General features: G+C 45.9%; 1 protein-coding gene across 10 annotated transcripts in view; it reads right to left on the bottom strand.

Moving 5' to 3' along the window:
• Positions 1-1963: 1963 nt before the first annotated feature.
• The window catches only part of TIAM1 (TIAM Rac1 associated GEF 1), a 361545-nt gene continuing 343822 nt past the window's right edge, over positions 1964-19686 (bottom strand). For 8 of the 10 annotated variants that reach the window (XM_084800521.1, XM_084800517.1, XM_084800515.1 and 5 more), the window contains 6 exons: positions 16896-17004; positions 13638-13696; positions 12997-13099; positions 9748-9835; positions 7604-7776; positions 1964-4461 (listed from right to left, as the gene is read on the bottom strand). In XM_084800521.1, coding sequence (XP_084656647.1) covers positions 3992-4461; positions 7604-7776; positions 9748-9835; positions 12997-13099; positions 13638-13696; positions 16896-17004 — 1002 coding nt within the window. In that variant the 3' untranslated portion in view covers positions 1964-3991. Of the gene's footprint in view, positions 4462-5248; positions 7777-9747; positions 9836-12996; positions 13100-13637; positions 13697-16895; positions 17005-19686 lie in introns of those variants that run through there. The other 2 variants (XM_084800523.1, XM_084800522.1) reach the window with 2 other exon arrangements.

The following is a 19686-nucleotide window of genomic DNA, read 5'->3' as shown; positions in this document are numbered from 1 at the left end:
AGCACACTGGGACATCATTATTAAAATGGAAACTGGATACAGGAAATCTAAAAGTAGTCAGGTTTTTGTACAGTGTGTGTATGTGTGTGTGTGTGTGTGTGTATGTGTGTGTGTGTATGTGTGCAGACTCATGGAGGTGTGTTTGTGTGTGGTGGTGGTGGTGGTGGTGAGGCAGCAGTGACAGGAAGTCAGCCCTGGGTGTCTTCCTTAATTTTTCCCTACTTTAATTTTTGAAACAGGTCTCACAGCACCTGAAACTCTCGCTGTGTCAACCTTCCCAGTACTGAGATTACAGGCATGTACTCTTTGTTTTTAGTTTTTTTCCTACTGAGCCATCTCCCAGGGCCCGGGATTCTGCATCTCTTATATGCTCCTGGGGCAGCTGGTCCACAGACCTTCCTACTTGAGCACAGACCTACAAGCAAGGATACAAGCTAGCCTAGGCAGTTGGCAAGGAAAAGATGGAGTTCAGGAATGTGTGTGTGTGTGTGTGTGTGTGTGTGTGTGTGTGTGTGTGTGTGTGTGTGTGTGCGCGCGCACATGCACATGCCATGTGCAGGTAAAGCTGTTCAAGACTCTGGAGACTGGGACTCTTATGTAAAGAACAGTCACCAGTGGCCACACTCACCTTTCCCTGTGAGTCTGTGAAAGCTCCAGACAGCAGACCCTTCGCGACGGAATGCGGTGCTTCGAGCTTGCCCAGGCCTTGTCTGAGTTCTACACTGCACTTCCTTAGAGGTCACTCAACCTGCTCATAGTGAGACAGGGCAGGAGATTGGAAATGAAATTTAGATTCTACCAATCATGGGCTGAAAATTAGTTTGTGAAAAACCCTGCATCCGGTTTAAATGCAAACTTTTTTTTCCTTGTCATTTCTGCAATGCTACACAGTGACTGTCCCGTACGCAGCGGTTTCTATCAGGTACTACAAAGCAAGCAAGATCTGCTCTCAACCTGAGTGCACCGGAAGGTCTGCATCGTTTAAGCAAGTATGTGTCATTTACATGTCTCAAACACCCTCAGTTTTTGCTATACTTAGGGTTCTCAGTCACATAGGTATGTTTTCAGTTACTTTTCTTTGTTTGAGACAAGGCCTGGCTATCTGGAACGCCTTATGTAGCCCAGGCTGGTGTTGAGCTCACAGAGATGCAGCCACCTGCCTCTGTCCCCCAGTGCTGGGATTGAAGGTGTGAGCCACTACGCCTTGCCCTGTTTTGGGTTTCTTATTCCCCAAATCTTTAGCCCAATATTAAGAAAATATATTATTGAGAACTTCATTCACGTACACAAGGAAAAAAGAAGTTCATATATACCACTTCCCCCATATCCCACTCAACACATACCCACCCCAACTTCGTCGTTTTTGGTTTTTAAAAAATAATCCATTAAGTCAGTACCACCACCTTAGGCCAAGATGTTTATTATTATTTATTTGCTTTTTGGTTAAAACTTCAAACTTCGCCAGAATATCTTTCCTTGAAGACCACGATAGCTACTTCATTTTTTAAAATTTATTATTTATTTATTTATTTATTTATTTTTGAGATGAGGCTTCACTGTGTAGACCTGTTGCACACACAACTAACTATATATCCCTGATTGACCTCAAACTTACACTCATCTTTCTGACTCTGCTTCCTGAGTGCTGGGATTACAAGGAGATGCCTCCATGCTTGGCCCACCCCACCCCCCAAAAAAAAGACAACTATGGGCCGCCAAGATGGTTCAGCAGGTAAAAGCATCACTACTATGCCTGATCCCTGCGTTCATTATCTGGAGTATGTATGGTGTGGTGAAGGAAGGACCAATTTCTGTGGGCTGTCCCTCCAACCTCCACAGGCACACCACACACCAATGTAACTTAAGCGGAAAGGACAACCACAGGAGTTTTCTCTCCTGGCCTCTCCCCCCTCCACAAACACATCCTCATCCTTCTATCCAAAAAGGCACAGGGTCACCCGGGCCCTTTTCAGTTCTTTTATTGTTGGACAGGCATTTACAACATTCCATTCATAGACCTAAAAACATAAAAATAGACCTTCTTTCAGCTTATAAAAGAAATATATAAGAACTTTTGGACATAGACACATCATGACCTTATTATGTACAAGAGACAATGGCACCCTCTCTAAGCACCAGACGTTCCAGTATTCTTCCGCGGACGTGTTGCGGGGAGACCGGAAGACGCGGCTTCAGTTCCCCATCGGACGCAATCGACCCCGAGATGGTATGAACAATGCAGTGATACAAAGGGCATAGAAACTGCTCTAAAGCTTCTTAAGAAAACCAGAAGGTATAGCAAAAACTTTAATAGAATAAAACTTCCAAAAGATCAAGCTCAAAGCCCTGGAAACCCGAAAGGGGGGGGGGGCGCAGAGGACTGGAGAGCAGGAAAGCAAGCGGGGGGGGGGGGGGTTGGGGGGGGGCTTAGAGCGTCGTGTTCTGAACTCTCTGTCTGGAAATATAAAGTCATAACTGATTCTTATAAAATATAATTGCTAAAGCTACTATAAAATTCAGGTCTTTAAAGTACCTACCGATGTATCAAACACCAAATAGATATATAGATATATAGATATATTTTTTTATTTCCAAAACGAAAAGTTTTCCTATTATTTAAACCCTTCTTAGGGAATGGACATCACGGAATGGGAAGGAGGGAAGAGGAACAAAAAGCTATAAACCTTTTTTAAAAAAATGAAAGTGCTATAACGGTTTTATGTTCTTCCTGTCTGGACATCCATTTAGGAGATTAGGCCCCTTAGCAAGTTTACCCTGTTCCATCAGCACGAAGGGGATATTAACCACAAAGGATGCTTTTGAAGAGGTTCTGAGATCCGGTCATGGACTGCCAGGGAAGGGGGAAATCATCTATGGATGAAGATGCGATTTTGATGGGGGGAAAAAAAAACCCAATGATTGCCATGGCAGGCCCATGAAGAGGAGGCTCCCCTCCCCTGCCATGCGCAACAGACACACACACACACTGCCCCATTCCCTGTCCCTGTAATCCAACCAAACTCTCATTTCAAATATAGATTCATACATTTAGAAAAAAAAATCTGTTTCTGAGAAAGAAAAAAAGTTTACTCTTCGCATGAGCTTCCAGTTGGCCGTTTCTATATAAATATAAAGTCATCGTGCGCCACTCGCTCTGCAGAAGGTTAGATCCTCGTTTCAGACTGAGTTCACCTGGCACTGTAAGGGGCTCATCTAGTTGTGCCCCTGCATCTCAAGGAAAATACAAAAAAATAGTGGGTTTTTTTTCCTCTCTCTAAATGATAAATTTGGATCTCTTTCCCAAGAGTTTGGCATCTTTATAATTCTCTGCAAAACTAGAGCTTCCAAACACTGACGTAGAATAAGACCAGTTATAGACATAAACAGAAGAAAAATAAGAGGCTCATCAGACAGAAATGACCACCCTTTCCTCACACATTCCTAAGACACACAGATATTCTCAGACACTGAAGAGGGAAGGCGCCACAATGCTGCAAGCTGTGCAGATGCTTCCGTTTGTCCCAATTTTCCGTGTGTGTGTGTGTGTGTGTGTGTGTGTGTGTGTGTGTGTGTGTGTGTGTGTTTGAAGGTGGTTCCTCCTCAGGTATGAGACTGCATTCAGAAAAGAGGAGCTGTGACACATGTGTGTGTGTTATCCTGTCACTCAATACTTTGCTTTGACTGCTGGGGTGGGTGCGGACAGCTTGAATTCCAGTGCTACAGATTCTTTGTTCTAATTCTCCAGGCCCTGGTGGACGGAGAGTAAATAGACACCCTTGGTACAGAAGAAAGGGCTTGGGCTTATTTGAGATGCTGAACAACTCTCTCTGACGTCATTAAGAATGATGAAGGTGGGTGGCTACATGGCTTCAGACCCAAGTCAGCTGCCAAGATCTGTGTGCAAGAGTGCAACCTAAGGGGACATTCTCGTGGACGGCACGGGAGGGTGAGCAGAGTGAGGGCGGGGCCGGCGTCGTATCTACACCAAATGTCATATCTCAGTGTTCAGTTTCCTGGAGGGGGCAAAGTCTTCACGCCTGACCCAAATGACTTCCTCACTTGCACTCTCCAGGCCTCCATTGATGCCCGACAGGGCCGCTTGCTTCTTGAGCTGTGTCATGCGGGATGCGTGGCTATCGAGGGCTCTCCGGCCTCGGGCCCGCTGACTGATGGAGGCAGCCTGAAGCTGCTCCTGCAGGTCTCTGTCCACTGAGGTGCCCTTCGCCGATTCACAGAACTCGTCATCGTCACTGAGGATGTCTGTCTCCTTGACGTCATCCTGCTCCTCATACTGAGCAAGATCAAACTGCTCCTCTACCCATCGGTCAGTGTCCCCGCCACCGGGGGGCTGCTGGGGCTCTTTCTCCGGGCTGCTGGCTGAGACGGCATCGGAATCAATGGTAAACCTGTTTCGAGCCAGTCGCCGCCTCCTCCTCCCAAGAGACTTGCTTGGGGCAGACACTGCACACACATACAAAAATATAAAAATAAACCCCCACATGCTTTACCATGAGATGAAAATCCAGCAAGCAAAGAGAAGAAACATAAAAGGTAAATGAGCTTCTTCCGGAGTTTGGGGCTAACCCTTACCACCCTGGCGTCTACCTTGCTCGTGTCTAAACTGAAGATGGCGCTCTAAAAACGAGCCCAGGTGTGAGGGAGGACAACACTAGAGGCTTATGGGGAAGAAATAAATCTACTACCAACTGTGAGCGCCTAAGACACAGGCAACACGGATGCCTGCCCCATCCCCCCTATACTGGAGCGTCAACTATCCTCAACACAACCTGTGGCCATGGCACAGAGCGATGGCGGCTGCCCCAGGGTTTCCCAAGGGTTATTTAGGCAGATCTAGGCCTTTAATGAGCCTGGGAGGCTCCTGGGGCTTTGCTGCCTGTGAAGGCATCACTGTGGTGCCTGAAGCACTAGGCTATGACATTGCCTTCCAGGGACATGAACCTAAGGTTTCTTGAGGACCCGCAGTTAGACTGAGGGCACACTTTTGGAGGTTGTATGTGAAAAATCAGCTGCCAAGGACACAGCGCTCCAAATCTACCCTTTGCACCCTTTCTGATAAAGTCCAATATGAACACTGAAGCTAAGCAAAGCCAGAGACCTAACTCCACGCTGTGAATGGCCAACCCTTCCTTCTACAGTGAAATAAAAATGCCAGCACCTGAGTGGACTGAGAAATAAATAACAGATCCCACTCCAGCATGGAGAAATAAAGTGCTATAGAAAGTTACTCAAAGTTAAAATCTTCGAGTTTATTAATTTACCCCATTGCCCTTCAGGAAGTCGGGACTACCACAGGCAAGCAAACAAACAGTGCTACCAATCAAGCAAGGAATGCTCCCAGCACCCACCCACGCACTCGCACATGCACACAATGGCTCTTGTAGAAACGATCTGTTGCACTGGGCACAGCGAGGTGAAACGCAACCCAGGCTTTCTGTGGAGGGAGCATCTCCTACGCCAGTTAGGAGCTGCCACCCCGAAACCCACGTCTTGAAAACAGTGAGCTGGCTTCAGAACTGCCAGAAGAGTCTACTGTTGGCATTGAGTACTCCATTTTCTCCAGACAGAGCACACGAACACCGCTCTTGTTTAAAGAGGGGAATAGAAACAAATTCCAGGCCAAAATGGGAGGAAATGAAAAACTATTGCTTCACTTTGAGCCTAACTCCACAACACCTGGCTCTCCCCAGGAGCTACAGCTGGTGACTCGAACTCACTACTGGCTTCCCGGAAACATATGAGAATGATTTTCATGATCAAGTATTCAGGGGCCAAGTCATGTAGTCATGTCTGCATCTGTGAACTATGTCCAGGTAAGATGGTACTTATAGATGACAGATGGGTGGGCAAAGGTGAAAATACAGAAAAACATCAATTACTGAATGTATAGAGATGAACTCTTTTAGCTGCTCCATGAGTCTCAAATTTTTCATAAGAAAGTATAGAATATGGGAACTTTTAGCTCAGTTACTGGCTGGAGTAATCACTATATAGAGTAGGTATGGAGGCAGGGCATTCGCTCTTTATGCCATGCAGGCAACACACACCTCCTATGAAAGGCAGAATGAATCAGAGTAGGCTGCTCTTTATGAAAAGGATATTTAGTAACCCAGCGAGAATTAATGGGTCCCTCTCAGGCTCGGGACGACAGCCTTGGCCTGATCCACTGACGTGGCATTCTATAAGTCACGCAGCACGGGTACTGTGATGAGCGAGAATTACTTCAGAGCAGAGTAAACAGAAACATTTTTTCAGCCAAAAATGAACCACCAGGCTGGGGGGAAAAACAAAGCAGATAAACAAACAACCAAAATGCTTCCAACTGGACAAATGCAACGGGCTATGATGCAATGGCTTTCTCTTGGTATTCAGAATGGTCAGGGGGCAAGTGCTGTATTTCCAAGAATTTCTCAGGAGAAAGGCTTTGGTCTATGCCATAGACAAAATGTGCGTGCGTAGATGTCTTGTTTTGTTTGGTTTGGTTTTTGTAAATGCACTTCTGAATTTAGGTTCGTAAGTTAACAGCAAACACCATTGGTGGTTAGGGTCCCTTGCAGTTTTGGGGTATTGGGTTATAGGCTTTCAATAAGCATACAGACTGACTGGAGAACAGACTTATGGCAGCCTCCACCCATATCCATTAGCTAAACTCCAGGGACCTAGAGAATGTAATAGCCTACGTCAAGGTTGGTAGATTATCTATGAAATCTACACCGAGTCGCAGCTCTTCACACATCTCTGCCACACAACTGAGAACTTGTGGGAAAGGAACTGGGTCAAAGGTAGAACTCTTATTTTGCAAATGTACAGGAAATTTCTTCTACTGGACTCTTCCCTGAAATTTTCTGAGCTGCATCTCAGAAAAGGAGCGATTAGAATGCTGACGGCATTAAGTCAGTCGAGTATTAGGAAAGCATCACTCTTCCTGAGTATGTGCACATGTGGCACATGTGTTCCTTCTCTGGCGCTCTAGAGACATGGGGTATGGACTCCAAGAGCATTTACTCCCCTTTTTCTTTTCCAATAGCAATCGAAAACTTCCTCAAATTAACACTGAGACTAAACCGAAAGTTGCAAGCACGAAGCGAGAGTCAACATTTTCTGTGTCATCTGGTCTACCGTGCCTGAGCACAGAATCCTCACTGAGAACAGGCTTGTCCTCTGCCGCACTATGAAGTCACTGTGCTCTCAGAATAGTCGGCTATGACCTCGCTGACACTTAACTCACTGCTTCTCACTGAAAAAAGCTGGCTGTCATGCAAAGCAGAGACTCTCATTCCAACAGCAGCTAAGAGGGCCCCTTCCAAGACAGGATGCATCGGCTCGGCTTGCTGGCTTGGCCAACGGGAGGGGAGCTCACCAGCCAAAAGGAAGGCAGCAAGGGAAGGCTGAGGGAAGGGAAGGAGAGCCCACAAAGGGAAGATCCCTCAGAACCCACCAGGAAGGAGACAAGGCAATGACCTCACACCATGGAAGGATGTGTTCTACATGAGGCCCCACAAGGCCACACCTAATTCCTGCTCCCTGGAGTCCTACAGTGGAGCTGGGGTGACGGGGATCTTGTAGGTCTGAATCCCCACAGTACCTGCCCTGCTCATGGCTGGCCTGGCGCCTTTAAGCGCACATAACCTCTTGCCTCCAAAGGGGACATACTGCTGGGATGAAGGGAGGCTTTCCGTTTTGAGGAGCTGTCTTCTGTGTTTGTCTCGAAGGATCGAATGTACAGACTTCAGAAAATCCTTTCGGCTCTCTGGGGAGCTATGAAAAGAAGATTTAAACACGTTAGGAGGCCAGTACCCAATGGAGGGAACTTATTATGATGCTATTAGGTGCAGCCAAATAAATATCCCCAAGAGCAAAGGCGAAAGAGGCAAGGACTCCAATTTCTATGCTTAGCTGCCTCCTTAGGGCAGGGAAAAAAAACAAAATCCATCCTCACTTCACGCTTTCAAATCATCATCTACAGGCCATTTGGGAGAGTCCCACCAATAGTGAACAGATAACGGACGAAGTTGTTTTATGCTAGGAGGTTGCCAGAGCCCTGCTCTTACACTAAGTCACGGTCTTACGTGCTGTAACTGTTTTAAGGAGAAAATGAAGGACAGGCCTGTTGCATCTCTGCGGAGCACCCACAGATGGACATCGCAAATGCCTGCTCTTTCCTCCTGCTTACTATCAACTCCTTCCACGCCCTGCTCCACACACAAAGGCTGGATTCTTGTTTTGGGTTTGTTTGTTTGTTTGTTTGTTTGTTTGTTTGTTTTTCGAGACAGGGTTTCAGTGTGTAGCCTTGGCTGTCCTGGACTCGCTTTGTAGACCAGGCTGGCCTTAAACTCACAGCGATCCTCCTGCCTCTTCCTCCCGAGTGCTGGGATTAAAGGCCTGCGCCACCACACCCAGCAAAGACTGGATTCTTAAGAACGATGAAATCTTCTACGTCCTAATTCTCACAGCACCACTTATCCTCTAAGTTAGAGTTATTTTCTTTAAGTTCAATATGTGTGTGTGCATATATATACATATACATATATACTTTTTGAGACAGGGTTGCAGTATGTAGCACAGGCTGGCCTGAAACTTAAAATCCTCAGGCCTCCAACTTCTTAATGCTAGGTTTGAAGGCATGCACCATTCACTGGACCTGACAAAGTTCTCAGGATTGTCGCAAGATGTTTCACCTAGTACTAATTATAAACAATAAACACAGAACCAGGCTTGTTAAATACTCTGTAGAGTCTAGTGACAAAACTGTAAACAGATCAGCATAAGGAGATGAGAAAGGTGGGTACTCCGAGCATGAGGAACATTTGGAAATGTTTAACTCTGGAGAGCTTTCTGGAAGTCAGCCCTTTGTTGACCCTAGCATCCAACCCAGAGATGATATGGCAACCATGTAACGTGGGTTGTGACCCATCTGAATGTGGACAATGAACATGTTCAATGCATTTTCTGTAATGCTCTGGACAGAGCATCCTCTGTCAGGCTTGGCTACAATGAACATGAGGTAATTGCAGATGTAATGTTTGATAAATGTATCTTCTCACTATACTAGCAATAACATTAAAGTATTATGAATAATTATAATGGTACAATTTTATTATCATTGCAAGCAATATGCAGCACACTATATGCAAAGAACTAGATAAATGTTGAGCTAATTACCGAATGCATGTGGTTAATTAAATATGGATCATATTTAAAGCCACAAAGGATGGCAGATGCTATTTTTGTATTTCTAGAGAAAAAGACAAAGGAGGAGGAAGTAAAGGATGAAGGGAAAAGAGAAAAAAATTAATAACAGTAAATAAGTAGAAACCCATAATGAGTCGCTTTGAATCTGCCTGTGAGCAACAGAGCTCAGTGTCCCTGTGCTGACGGGCCTCTACAGTAAGGACACTGGTAAGGCCTTCAGCTCCTCTTCCTCTTACAGCAGACTCGCAGAGGTGTGCGAGCAACATACCCAAGCAACAGGCGAAGCGCCCCAAGGCAGCCCCATCTGTCACCCTGCTCTACAGACAGGACATACAGGAAGAAGTGCAATGCGCTTGAAAACCCCACTTCCTTAGAGAGCTAGTACCTTAGCTGGGTTCCTGGCTGAGTTCTAATGGAAGGAGCCTTGATATACACAACACTGCTACCAGGCAAGTAGCACTCTCTCTGCGAGGGGGCGTGGGCAGTTCCGCAGAGAGAGACGAAGGGCGGTCCCTCAGCTTCCCGACCCTGGCTCACCTGCAGCAGAGGTGGAAAACCCGCTCTGGTCTCCCTTCCGACTCTGACTTCACGTGGACAAGTTCACACACAGCATTTGCCTCCGCATCTGGAAAATTGAAATAACGCCATGTCAGACAGAGGCTAGTGGACTTAGCTACATTTTTTTTATTTTTTTTTTACAGATAAACTTTTCATGTTTGGTGTCTGCTGAAAACAGTGTAGAGCAAACTTGAGACCAAAGTTACTCCACTCCAACCCTGCGCTAAAGGAGCAGGCTCTGGAAGCTCAGTATGCGCTGGACAAACCAGCAGAAGGGGCTGGAAAGATGGCGGAGGCTCTTGCAGAAGACTGGTGTTAAGTCCCCAACACACACATACACACACACACACACCACAGATGACTCCAGTTCCAGAGGATCTAATGCCCGCTTCTTCTTCTTGTCTCTGTAATATTCTCTCTCTCTCTCTGTCTCTCTCTGTCTCTCTCTCTCTCTCTCTCTCTCTCTCTCTCTCTCTCTCTCTCTCTCACACACACACACACACACACACACACACAAACCATATGACTCCATTTCCAGAGGATCTGACTGCCTCTTCTTGTCTTTCTAATATATTCTCTCTCTCTGTGTCCCTGTCTCTCTGTCTCTGTCTCTGTCTCTCTCTCTCTCACACACACACCTTAATAAAACACTGAAAGTTTCCTAGACGGTCTAGGGGTGGGCCACACTGAAGAGCCATTCTGTTCCTCCAGCTCGCTGGCTGAACTACTTGAGCTAAGTGCTAAGTTCTTTTGGGCTAAGCAGTACGTATCTCCATCAGGCCAAGATGAGGAGGCCAGCACTGGCGCGGTTTGGGGAGTCCTCCCTTTATGTGACCACCTAATGACCAGATAGGCTACCCAAGGCTTATACAGGCTCCTCTGCAGGCTTCCCCAAGCTGTCCGCTAAAAAGAGCAAGACTGTGCTAACAAAGCAGGAAAACACCTTTTAACATGTGAATCTGCTGTGAGCACCATGTGTGCCTGCAAGTGGAAGCCGGGGAGCAGCTCGCGGGACTCTGTCTTAGCTGTCTTGGAGATGGAACTCGGGCCATCAGGGTTGCCGGTGAGCGCCTTTACCTGGAGAGCCAGCTGCCGTTGGTTGACTCACGGGTGTGGAACCCATGGGACAGACAGTCAGCTCCAAGGGCTGAAGCTATGCAATGCTGACGATGCTGCATTATGCTGAGTCATGAATAAAGTGTCTGAGGTGAGCCAGGCCCTGCAGATAATTAGGCTGCACACCTCAGCACCTCCCTCTCAGCCAGTGGTTCAGAAGCCTGGCCACAGACCCCTCCCCTGTGGCTACATCTGCTAACTCTCTATCTGCCAAACGTTCCCCCAGACTAAGACAAGAATCTGAAAACTCCAGTACTGACTCTTGGATCCACTGGAATGCCCAGCATAATGTAACATTGTGACCAGCTTGTATAATTCAACTAAAATATGCTTTTATCTAGAACGCTTTACATTTGATTTGAATAAAAAAAAGAGGTTGGGGGAATGAAATGTCATTATCACAAAGGCCGCTTTGTTTTCACAATGTGAAGTTATGCCCTTAATTAAGGCAAAATTCCTGGTTAAGAAGCCTACAGCCTGCCACAGAAATCAGCCTCCACATTTATAAACCTAGAATAAGGAAATATGACCAGATAACTGATAAGGTGATGACATTAAAAGACATGAGGGCTGCAGAGATGGCTCATCAGTTAAGAGACCCAACTGCTCTCCCAGAGGACCTGGCTTCATTTCCCAGCACCCACATGGCAGCTAGCAGTAACTCCAGTTCCAGAGGATCCGGCGCCCTCTTCTGTCCCCTGTCGGTACTGCATGCACATGGTGTTCAGAATACCAGTAAACAAAACCCATACAACAATTTTTTAAAAAAAGAGACACCACTAGCATCTAAGTGCCTAAACCTCAAAATACTATCACAGCTACTACAGACCTATGATCCCAAGGCATCTCCAAAGTTACCTGTAAATCAAGTTTGAAATCCCTTAGAACAATTCTGAAGAAAACACATGCATGCATCCAGTCAGCTCTCCCGCGTCTTTGGTTCATTCATTCATTCATTCATTCATTCATTCATTCATTCATTCATTTCTTCACTAGTTAATGAAGCTGCTTAAAAAGAGGCAGAGCACTGAATATTCTAGCATGGAGGCTGGTGGAGCTCACAACCCCTACGCTTGGCTGGGCAGCTGTTGGGAACCCAGCTCCTGCGGGAGGGAGGGAGGGTCCCTAGTAGATGCTCCACATTGGATTAGGTGACCCCACACTTGTGAGGATACAGGCAGCATAAACTGGACTTGGTGGGGTAATGTTTTTAATAAAGAGTGCAGACCCTGGGAGGGGGTAGTGGGGATAGATCTGGGAAGAGCTGGGGAGATGAATATAATAAAAATATACTGTATTAAATTCTTAAGGAATTAATAAGAAGGGGGTGGAGACATGGTTCAGAAGAGCATTTGTGGCTCTTGCAGAGGACCCAGCACCCATATGGTGGTTCACAACTATCTGTAACTCCAGTTCCAGAATATCCAATGGCTTTTCATCCATACAGGCACAATCAGGCACATGGACAGTGCATCCATCCATCCAAGCAAAACACTCATGCAATAAAATAAAACGGTGCACATACAACATACATATATGCAAACAAAACACTCATGCATTAAAATAAATCTTTTTTTTTAATTATAAATATATAACTTATTATATATATAACAAAATAAATCTTTAGATATAATGAAGATGGAGTGAAAAGTTAAGCATAGAAGATAAAAGATGATAGGGCAGACCAAAAACTAATTTATAAACAACTCACATGCATGTAAGAAATGAGGCTGGGTGGGCAGTGCACGCCTTTAATCCCAGCACTCAGGGAGGCAGAGGCAGGTGGATTGCTGTGAGTTCGAGGCCAGCCTGGTCTACAAAGCGAGTCCAGGCCAGCCAAGGCTACACAGAGAAACCCTGTCTTGAAAAGCAAAAACAAAAACAAAAGCAGTGGAAACCCAGAGCCATAGGGATGACTTAGCAGGCAAAGGTCCTGCTGCCAAGTCTGATGACCTAAGTGTGAACTCTGAGTCCCAAATGGTGGAGGAAGAGAACCAGCTGCTGCAAGCTGCCCTCTTGACATGACACACGTGTGCGTGCATATACAAACCCACATAGCTTTTTAGTATTAAAAAACAGAAGAAATGGAAACTGGTATGCATCGGGGCTTACCTGCACTTGGTAGAGCTCGGACTTGCAAAGCTTCCGTAGGGATCATGTGGCGAAACCGGAAAGGGTCCCACTCCTCATAGATGGACAGCCTGTGAGAGCCAACCTGCAGGGGAGAAGCAGACCACTGTTTACTGGCCAGGTAATCCATCTGGACCAGCTCCCCACACTTTCCACATCAAGTGGCAGACTCGGGGACCTCAGTGCAAGCCAAAGGGACATCACATGAGCTCTTGGTTTCACCGGCAGATATGAGAGGCTGCATGATAACCATGATGTTGTGCAAACAGCTTTGCTAGTTAAGTGCAGAGGAGAGAGAGACGGGGAAGAAGAGACGGTGAATCTCATGCATGAATGAGGGCAACGGGGAAGGGCGAGAGTGGGTAGGAGGGTTCTGGGAATGGGGAGGCTCAAAATGGAGTCACTTAGGCTCCACACATGAGGCTGTCCGCCGGAAAGCACAAGACCAGGGGCCCCTCTAGAGGGCTCAGGGACACTTGTAAAGGACACAGGACGCTTTTGCTGACAAGCGAAGAACTCTGCAGACACAACTGAGAAGGAGATGACCTGTTGGGGGCAGGGGGGGGGCAGGGGGGAGGGGCACCACACACTGTGAAACTATGCGATGAAGTAAGAACGCTTACAAGTTTCTTCTTCTGCTTGGAGCCATCTTTATACACAAGGACCACAGCAGTTTTGAAGACTGCAAGTGAAAAATAATAAGAGCAGTTACGGCACGAGACACGAGGCTCCCCCACCCCCCTTGACTATGGCAGCTTGTGGCAGGGGCAGCCCTGCTACAGCTGTGAGAGGAGGTCTCGGGTCGTGCGCTCCCACCCACCCTGACCTTATTTACCACATCTAAAAGGCAATGCCTGGTGGGAGAAAAGGCTTCTGCCTTTAATCCAAGTAGAGAAAGCCTAAATAAATGGAAATACCCTCTACCAGAAGAAAAAAAATAAGTGTATTGGAGCTTTATTATTATTTTCAGATTTGAATTTAGCTGTGCTAATTGTTGTAGCGGAAGGACTAGCAAAATGCCCCTAGTAATTGCTTAAAGTGATTTACATTTATGCAGATTAAGTTCATCTCAGTTAATGGTTTATCTCTCCTCCCCACCCCACGCCTTCTCTCTCTCTCATACACACATGGTGTTTATAATTTACCAAGTAAAATTCTCCTTCTGAGCTAAGGAAACGAAAATTAGCTTATGAGGTAGAATATAGGTCTTTCCACTAGATAAGACCCTCTGAGCAATGTTATTTCTGGTAGTTGTTAAGGGTGGGGGTATAAGGGGTGACAGAGCTGTGTCTAGTCTAACATTCCAGAGACTTCCGTAAGCGATGCCAGACACGGCTATCATGGCAGGGATCTGGCAGGAGACATCTAAAAGGGATGGAAAGTTGATTCCTGCCCACTCCTGGTCCTCTGTGTCAGTCTCTGCCATAGTTGAAGTGTTTGCGTTCTCCCAAAACCTGTCTGCTGAAACTAACCCCAGGTTGTGGTGGTTTGGACGAGAAAGGTTCCCCACAGGGCTGGGTGTTCAAACACTTAGTGCCCATTGGGCGTCCTATCTGGACGGAGCCTTGCTGGATGACGTCAGTCACTGGGGCCGACTTTGATCAACAGTTACAGTCTTGTCTCACTCCCAGGTCTCCCCCCACCTCCCTGCCTTGATGTGGTTGAAGATGTGATCTCTCAGCTCCTGCTCTGGCTACCGGCTGCCATGTTTCCTCTGCCACAACAGACTTTCTCTAGAATCATAAGCCAAAATAAACCCTTCCTTCTATAAACCATCTTGCTTGTGGTGTTTTGTCACAGCAACAGGAAGGAAATACTACACTGATGCAATGGAATTGTAAAGTAGGGCCTCTGGGAAGGGGCTGACATGGGGATCAGCCATTTTGAGTACAGTAATGCTCTTTAAAAAGGAGGCTTGGTATTTATTTTTTATTGATGTCTCATGAGTTGGCCATTAAAAAAAAAGGCTTGGGGCCAAGGCTACACAAAGAACCCCTGTCTTAAAAAAAAAAAAGAAAGAAAGAAAGAAAGAAAGAAAGAAAGAAAGAAAGAAAGAAAGAAAGAAAGAAAAATTAAATAAAGAAAATGAGGCTCCGGCTCCGGATACATTTTGGCTTCTCTGCCATATGAACCCATCAGTGAAAAGCGACATTTCTACTGCCCAACATCCAAGAAAGTCTCACTCTCTGACCCTAAGGAATGGTCTAGGCATGGGGCAGCTGTAGGAGACACTGACTGGTATGGAATGCAACATGTGTTTACAGCTGGGTGCACTAGGCTCAGCCTCTCCGAGTCAGCTACCTGACACTGCAGCCGAGGAAGCAAGGCACAGCGGAATGCAGGGGACTACCTGACTCACCTCTGTCACAAGCCTTCCCTGACATCTTCCTGACCACTTACAGCAGGGGCTCGTGAAGGCCGGCCTCCCTGCCACCTCTGTGAGTTAACACTGCTGTCTTGCCCATCTCTATCACCCGAGACTGCTTTTGCCTATCCCTTCAGAGCCTGTGGCCTCTCGGTCCGGAGGCCAGAGATTTCCTATGTGGCCTTCAACAGAAAACTCTGCCAACCTCTGACTTTCTCCCACACAAATTATTCTGCTTCTAAATCTGTTTGTCTCTAATTAGATGAAATCTGTGAAACTCAGAGGGCAAGTCATGAGACATCCTAAGGTTGCACCCTGGAACCGTGAGGCTGAAGCAGGGGGTTGACTCTCTTTCTTCATTCAGTGCCCAGGACCCATAATGACAGAAAAGAGCATGGGAGACAGTGAGGCCTCAGTCTAGGAAACAGAGGTGGTGTGAAAGAGAAGCCCTAATGTCCCCTGAGCAGCACTAGTCACGACTGCCAACTCCGGAAAATACCTATTCAGTCATGGCTTCTCTGAAGAGATTCACTGGCTCGTTGGAGGTTTTAGGAATATCACTAATACCTTAGTGAGAGTTAAATGGCTCTAAGTTTGGGGGGCAATAAATATTCATATTTCATGTTGATTTGAATGTTACTGGGCCCTTTCACTTGGGAACTGCATCATGGAAAGGAACTGGTCGGGGACAAAGCAGTAGGCAGCCACCCCCCTTCCCAACCTAAAACATAACAGCAGCGAGAGGGGGTGACCGCTGGATTTCCTGGCCCGCTGCATATCCTAGCCCGAGCCTTCTAGGGAAGGCCAGGGATAAAATGCACCAAAGAACAGAAGCGGAGGCTGCTAACTCCTTTCAGGAGACACAGTCACGCCTTCACTGCAAGCCGTGAGACACAGTTCCATTTCCAAGTATGTTAACTTAGCTTTTCTCCCTCAAAAACATGAGTGCAGTGTACTCCTAAGCGACCTCCACCTGCGCCTCCCTGAAATAGCTTGTCAAAATAAATGACAGGCGTGTCTGCTTTCTCTGGTATTAATAACATGACTGAGATGCCCCTTATAACCCAATAGGTCAGCTGAGACATAAGGCAGTGCAGAGCCAGGGAACAAATAAAAGATCCAGACTCTTGGGGCGTCTCAGAAACAGTTTGCTCTTGGGTTTTCATTTGGCTTTTCTTGATTTACTGTCAGTTCATTATTTTGTAAATACACATGGACTAGTAGGTAAAAATTATTTTTTCAAAGTAAGACGTTAAAAAACAAACAAACAAATACAAAAAAACCCCACTTCCCTGCTTGTGTCTTCACAGCCATGTGGCAGAGTAGCTGCCACACTGAGCCCATTTAGTGAGGTTTAATTTATATTAGTTTATATTTATTTGGGAGAAATTGGTGGCTGGAGCAGCAAGCTATAATTAGCTTCATTGTAATAAAATATCTCTTGGAAAAGGAATACTCTTGTTTGGAGAAACAAGTGAGCTGTTTCCCGTCCTTGGCACCCTCTCCCGACACATACCGAAGGCTGCCAACTCGGGCTCTTTTTTCCACTTTCCCAGCGAGGCGGGTGGGTTCAACCAGATGACAGTGGTGTGCAACAGCAGGTCGCCCATGCTCAGATCTGCGACCTGCAAATCAGAGACGTGACAAGCTTCCTGAGTGGTGTGGTCCAAATGCAGGTTTGCGTGCAGTATTAAAATACAATAGGCTGATGTCAACTATAGTTCTTGAAAATATCATTCCTAATATTTTTGTTTGTTTTTGTTTTCCAATACAGGGTTTTTCTGTGTAGCCCTGGCTGCCCTAGACTTGATTTGTAGACCAAGCTGGCCTTGAACTCACAGTGATCCACCTGCCTCTGCCTCCCTGAGTGCTGGGATTACAGACTTTGACCTACTGCTTTAATTTGCTGTGAGTTTAGTGAGTAATTAAATATGTTATGTTTTTTTTTATTTAGACATCTCTATCTGAACACAGGCTTATCAGCGTATAGTCTCAGTTTAAGTTTAGAACTGTGTGTTAGGAACAGCACTAGGGAGGCAGAGGCAGGCAGATCTCTATGAGTTTGGGGCCAACCTGGTCTACAGAGTGAGTTCCAAGATAGCCAAGGACACAGAGGAACCTTGTCTCAAAAACAAAAACAAAAAAGTACAACATTCAGTTATTAATATACACGAAGCAATTTTAAGAGTAACATAGGTAATGACACATCACATTTTAAAGATACTTTCTTCGTGTCAGTAAACACCATTCTGACTTGAAGCTATAGGTCTGTAATATCTGCGATGCCAAATAATGCCATTGCAATTGCCTTGTTTGACCTGGAAATAATATGATGAAACTTTAATGAAAAAAAAATCTGTTAATTCATATTACGTGTCCAAATTGGAATATGAATCTTCTAAATTATAAAAAAACTACATGAAGTACATTTTAAAAGTTCTTTTTTTCCCTTTGTTCTGTTTGTCTACCAAAATTTAAGGAATAAGATGATAAAGAGGTATAAGCCAGGGTTCTCATGCAGCAAATCTGTGAGATCCAGTCTATAAAATTAAAGCTCTTAGATCCAATGAAGGCAATTTCTCAGGGAGAACTACTGGCCAATGACAACTGCCCAACCGAAGGCCAGAGAGTCGCACCAGTGCCTTCAGTTTTCAGCAATAGTAGAACAAGCCAGTTTTCCTTTTCCTAATTCATTTCACAGAAGACCTTACTTCACTTTAGAAGGGGAAAGTCAGGCTGGACTCTGAAGCTCTCTTGCTACACGTGTGAGGAGTGGACAGTGAACCCCTCAGAGACCCTGTGGTCACACTATAGTCGGGCTGTCTTCAGTAAAGTGCTAAGCTGACTCAGACATGGGTTTTGTTTTAGCTCTAGCCAGACATGAGGAACAGGGAGGCTGAGGGCAGCCCTGTGTTCACACCTGACAGCACCACGGTTCTTTCGGTCGCCAGTGGTCAAGGGGGATCTGAAAACATTCAATGGAAACTCCCCCACAAAGAGACTTTCACACACTTTAAATGGCACACTATTCCGAACAGTGTGATAAGATCTCTCACCATCCCTCTCCGTCCTTCCTGAGACCTTAACTATCCTGGGTCCACTTGTCCATTTGTCACTTAACAGCCATCTTGGATATTGAACCAACCTTTATGGCATCACAATACTTGGTTTGTCTAATAACGGTTTCCAAGCCAGACAGCAATGATGCTACTGACTTAGATATAAAAAACAGTGTGGTTCTTTCCTATTCAAAAGCCAAACATTTCAACAAACCAGGACTGGGGAAGAGTCATAGCTCAACTATCCATGAAACTGTAAAGAAAGAGATAAAACTTCATCCTAATTTTGTTGTCCTGTCCAGCCACAAAGCTGCAGCCACACGAGTCCGTGGGATGAACAGGAGGTTGTTTGACTGGGAAGCAGAAGCCACAGAGGGAGGAATGCTGCGCACTGGCCTGTCTACCTGTTGTCTTATGTAACTCAGGACCACCTGCCCTGGGACGGTGCCACTTTGCTGAGGAACGGGCACTGTCACATCTACTATTAAACAAGAAAATATCCTCAGATTCCCTACAGGCAATTTCCTCAATGAAGTTCCCCTGAAATAACTCCACTGTGTCAAATTAAAAAAAAACAAAAAACTAGCAGCCCTTCCCCCACTGTGGGGTGCTCTCTGCAATGTAATTATAGGTGAGAAGGTCACCTGGGGTCTGTAAACATGTCCCAGGACAAGATTCTCTGACTCTCACAGCCCATAATCTTCCCTGTGTGCAAATGCTACCAACCATTCTTCCGATATGCCTCTTGGGACACCCACCTGTTGACCACTCACTTCAACTCTTTGGGTCTGTAAAAATTAAACCCAGCTCTCTCTTCCCTAAAGCAACATTTCAAACACTAGCGAACTTGACATCTCACTTCTGACGGACACACAGCTGCATAAGATCTCAAGGTGGCCCTGCTGTTTTCTGTGCACGGCAAGGACCTGGCAGCTTACGCGACACAATACAGCTTTATTCTCAGGCACCAACACCAGCACTTGATGGGACCAGCTCCACTGGGGCTGATCCCCTTGATGGGGGTTATAATAATCACTGTAATTATTGCGGAGACACATCATTACCAAGGGTAAAAATATTAAGCACTTATATTAATATGCTTATAGATATTAACACACTGACCAACCCCCCGGGATATCTGCAGTGGGAGAACTAGTTTCTACCATCCGTTCCCCATGCTCCTCCCATGGAACAGAATACACGTCATCAAATTCTCAGGAAAAGTGATGAGATACAGTCTTAGGTAGT

Source organism: Acomys minous (assembly GCF_964271855.1).
Source record: "Acomys minous genome assembly, chromosome: 11".
NCBI classification, from domain to species: Eukaryota; Metazoa; Chordata; class Mammalia; order Rodentia; family Muridae; genus Acomys; species Acomys minous.
The sequence above is the reverse complement of the archived record's forward strand: the minus strand, read 5'-3'. Positions and strand labels throughout refer to the sequence as shown.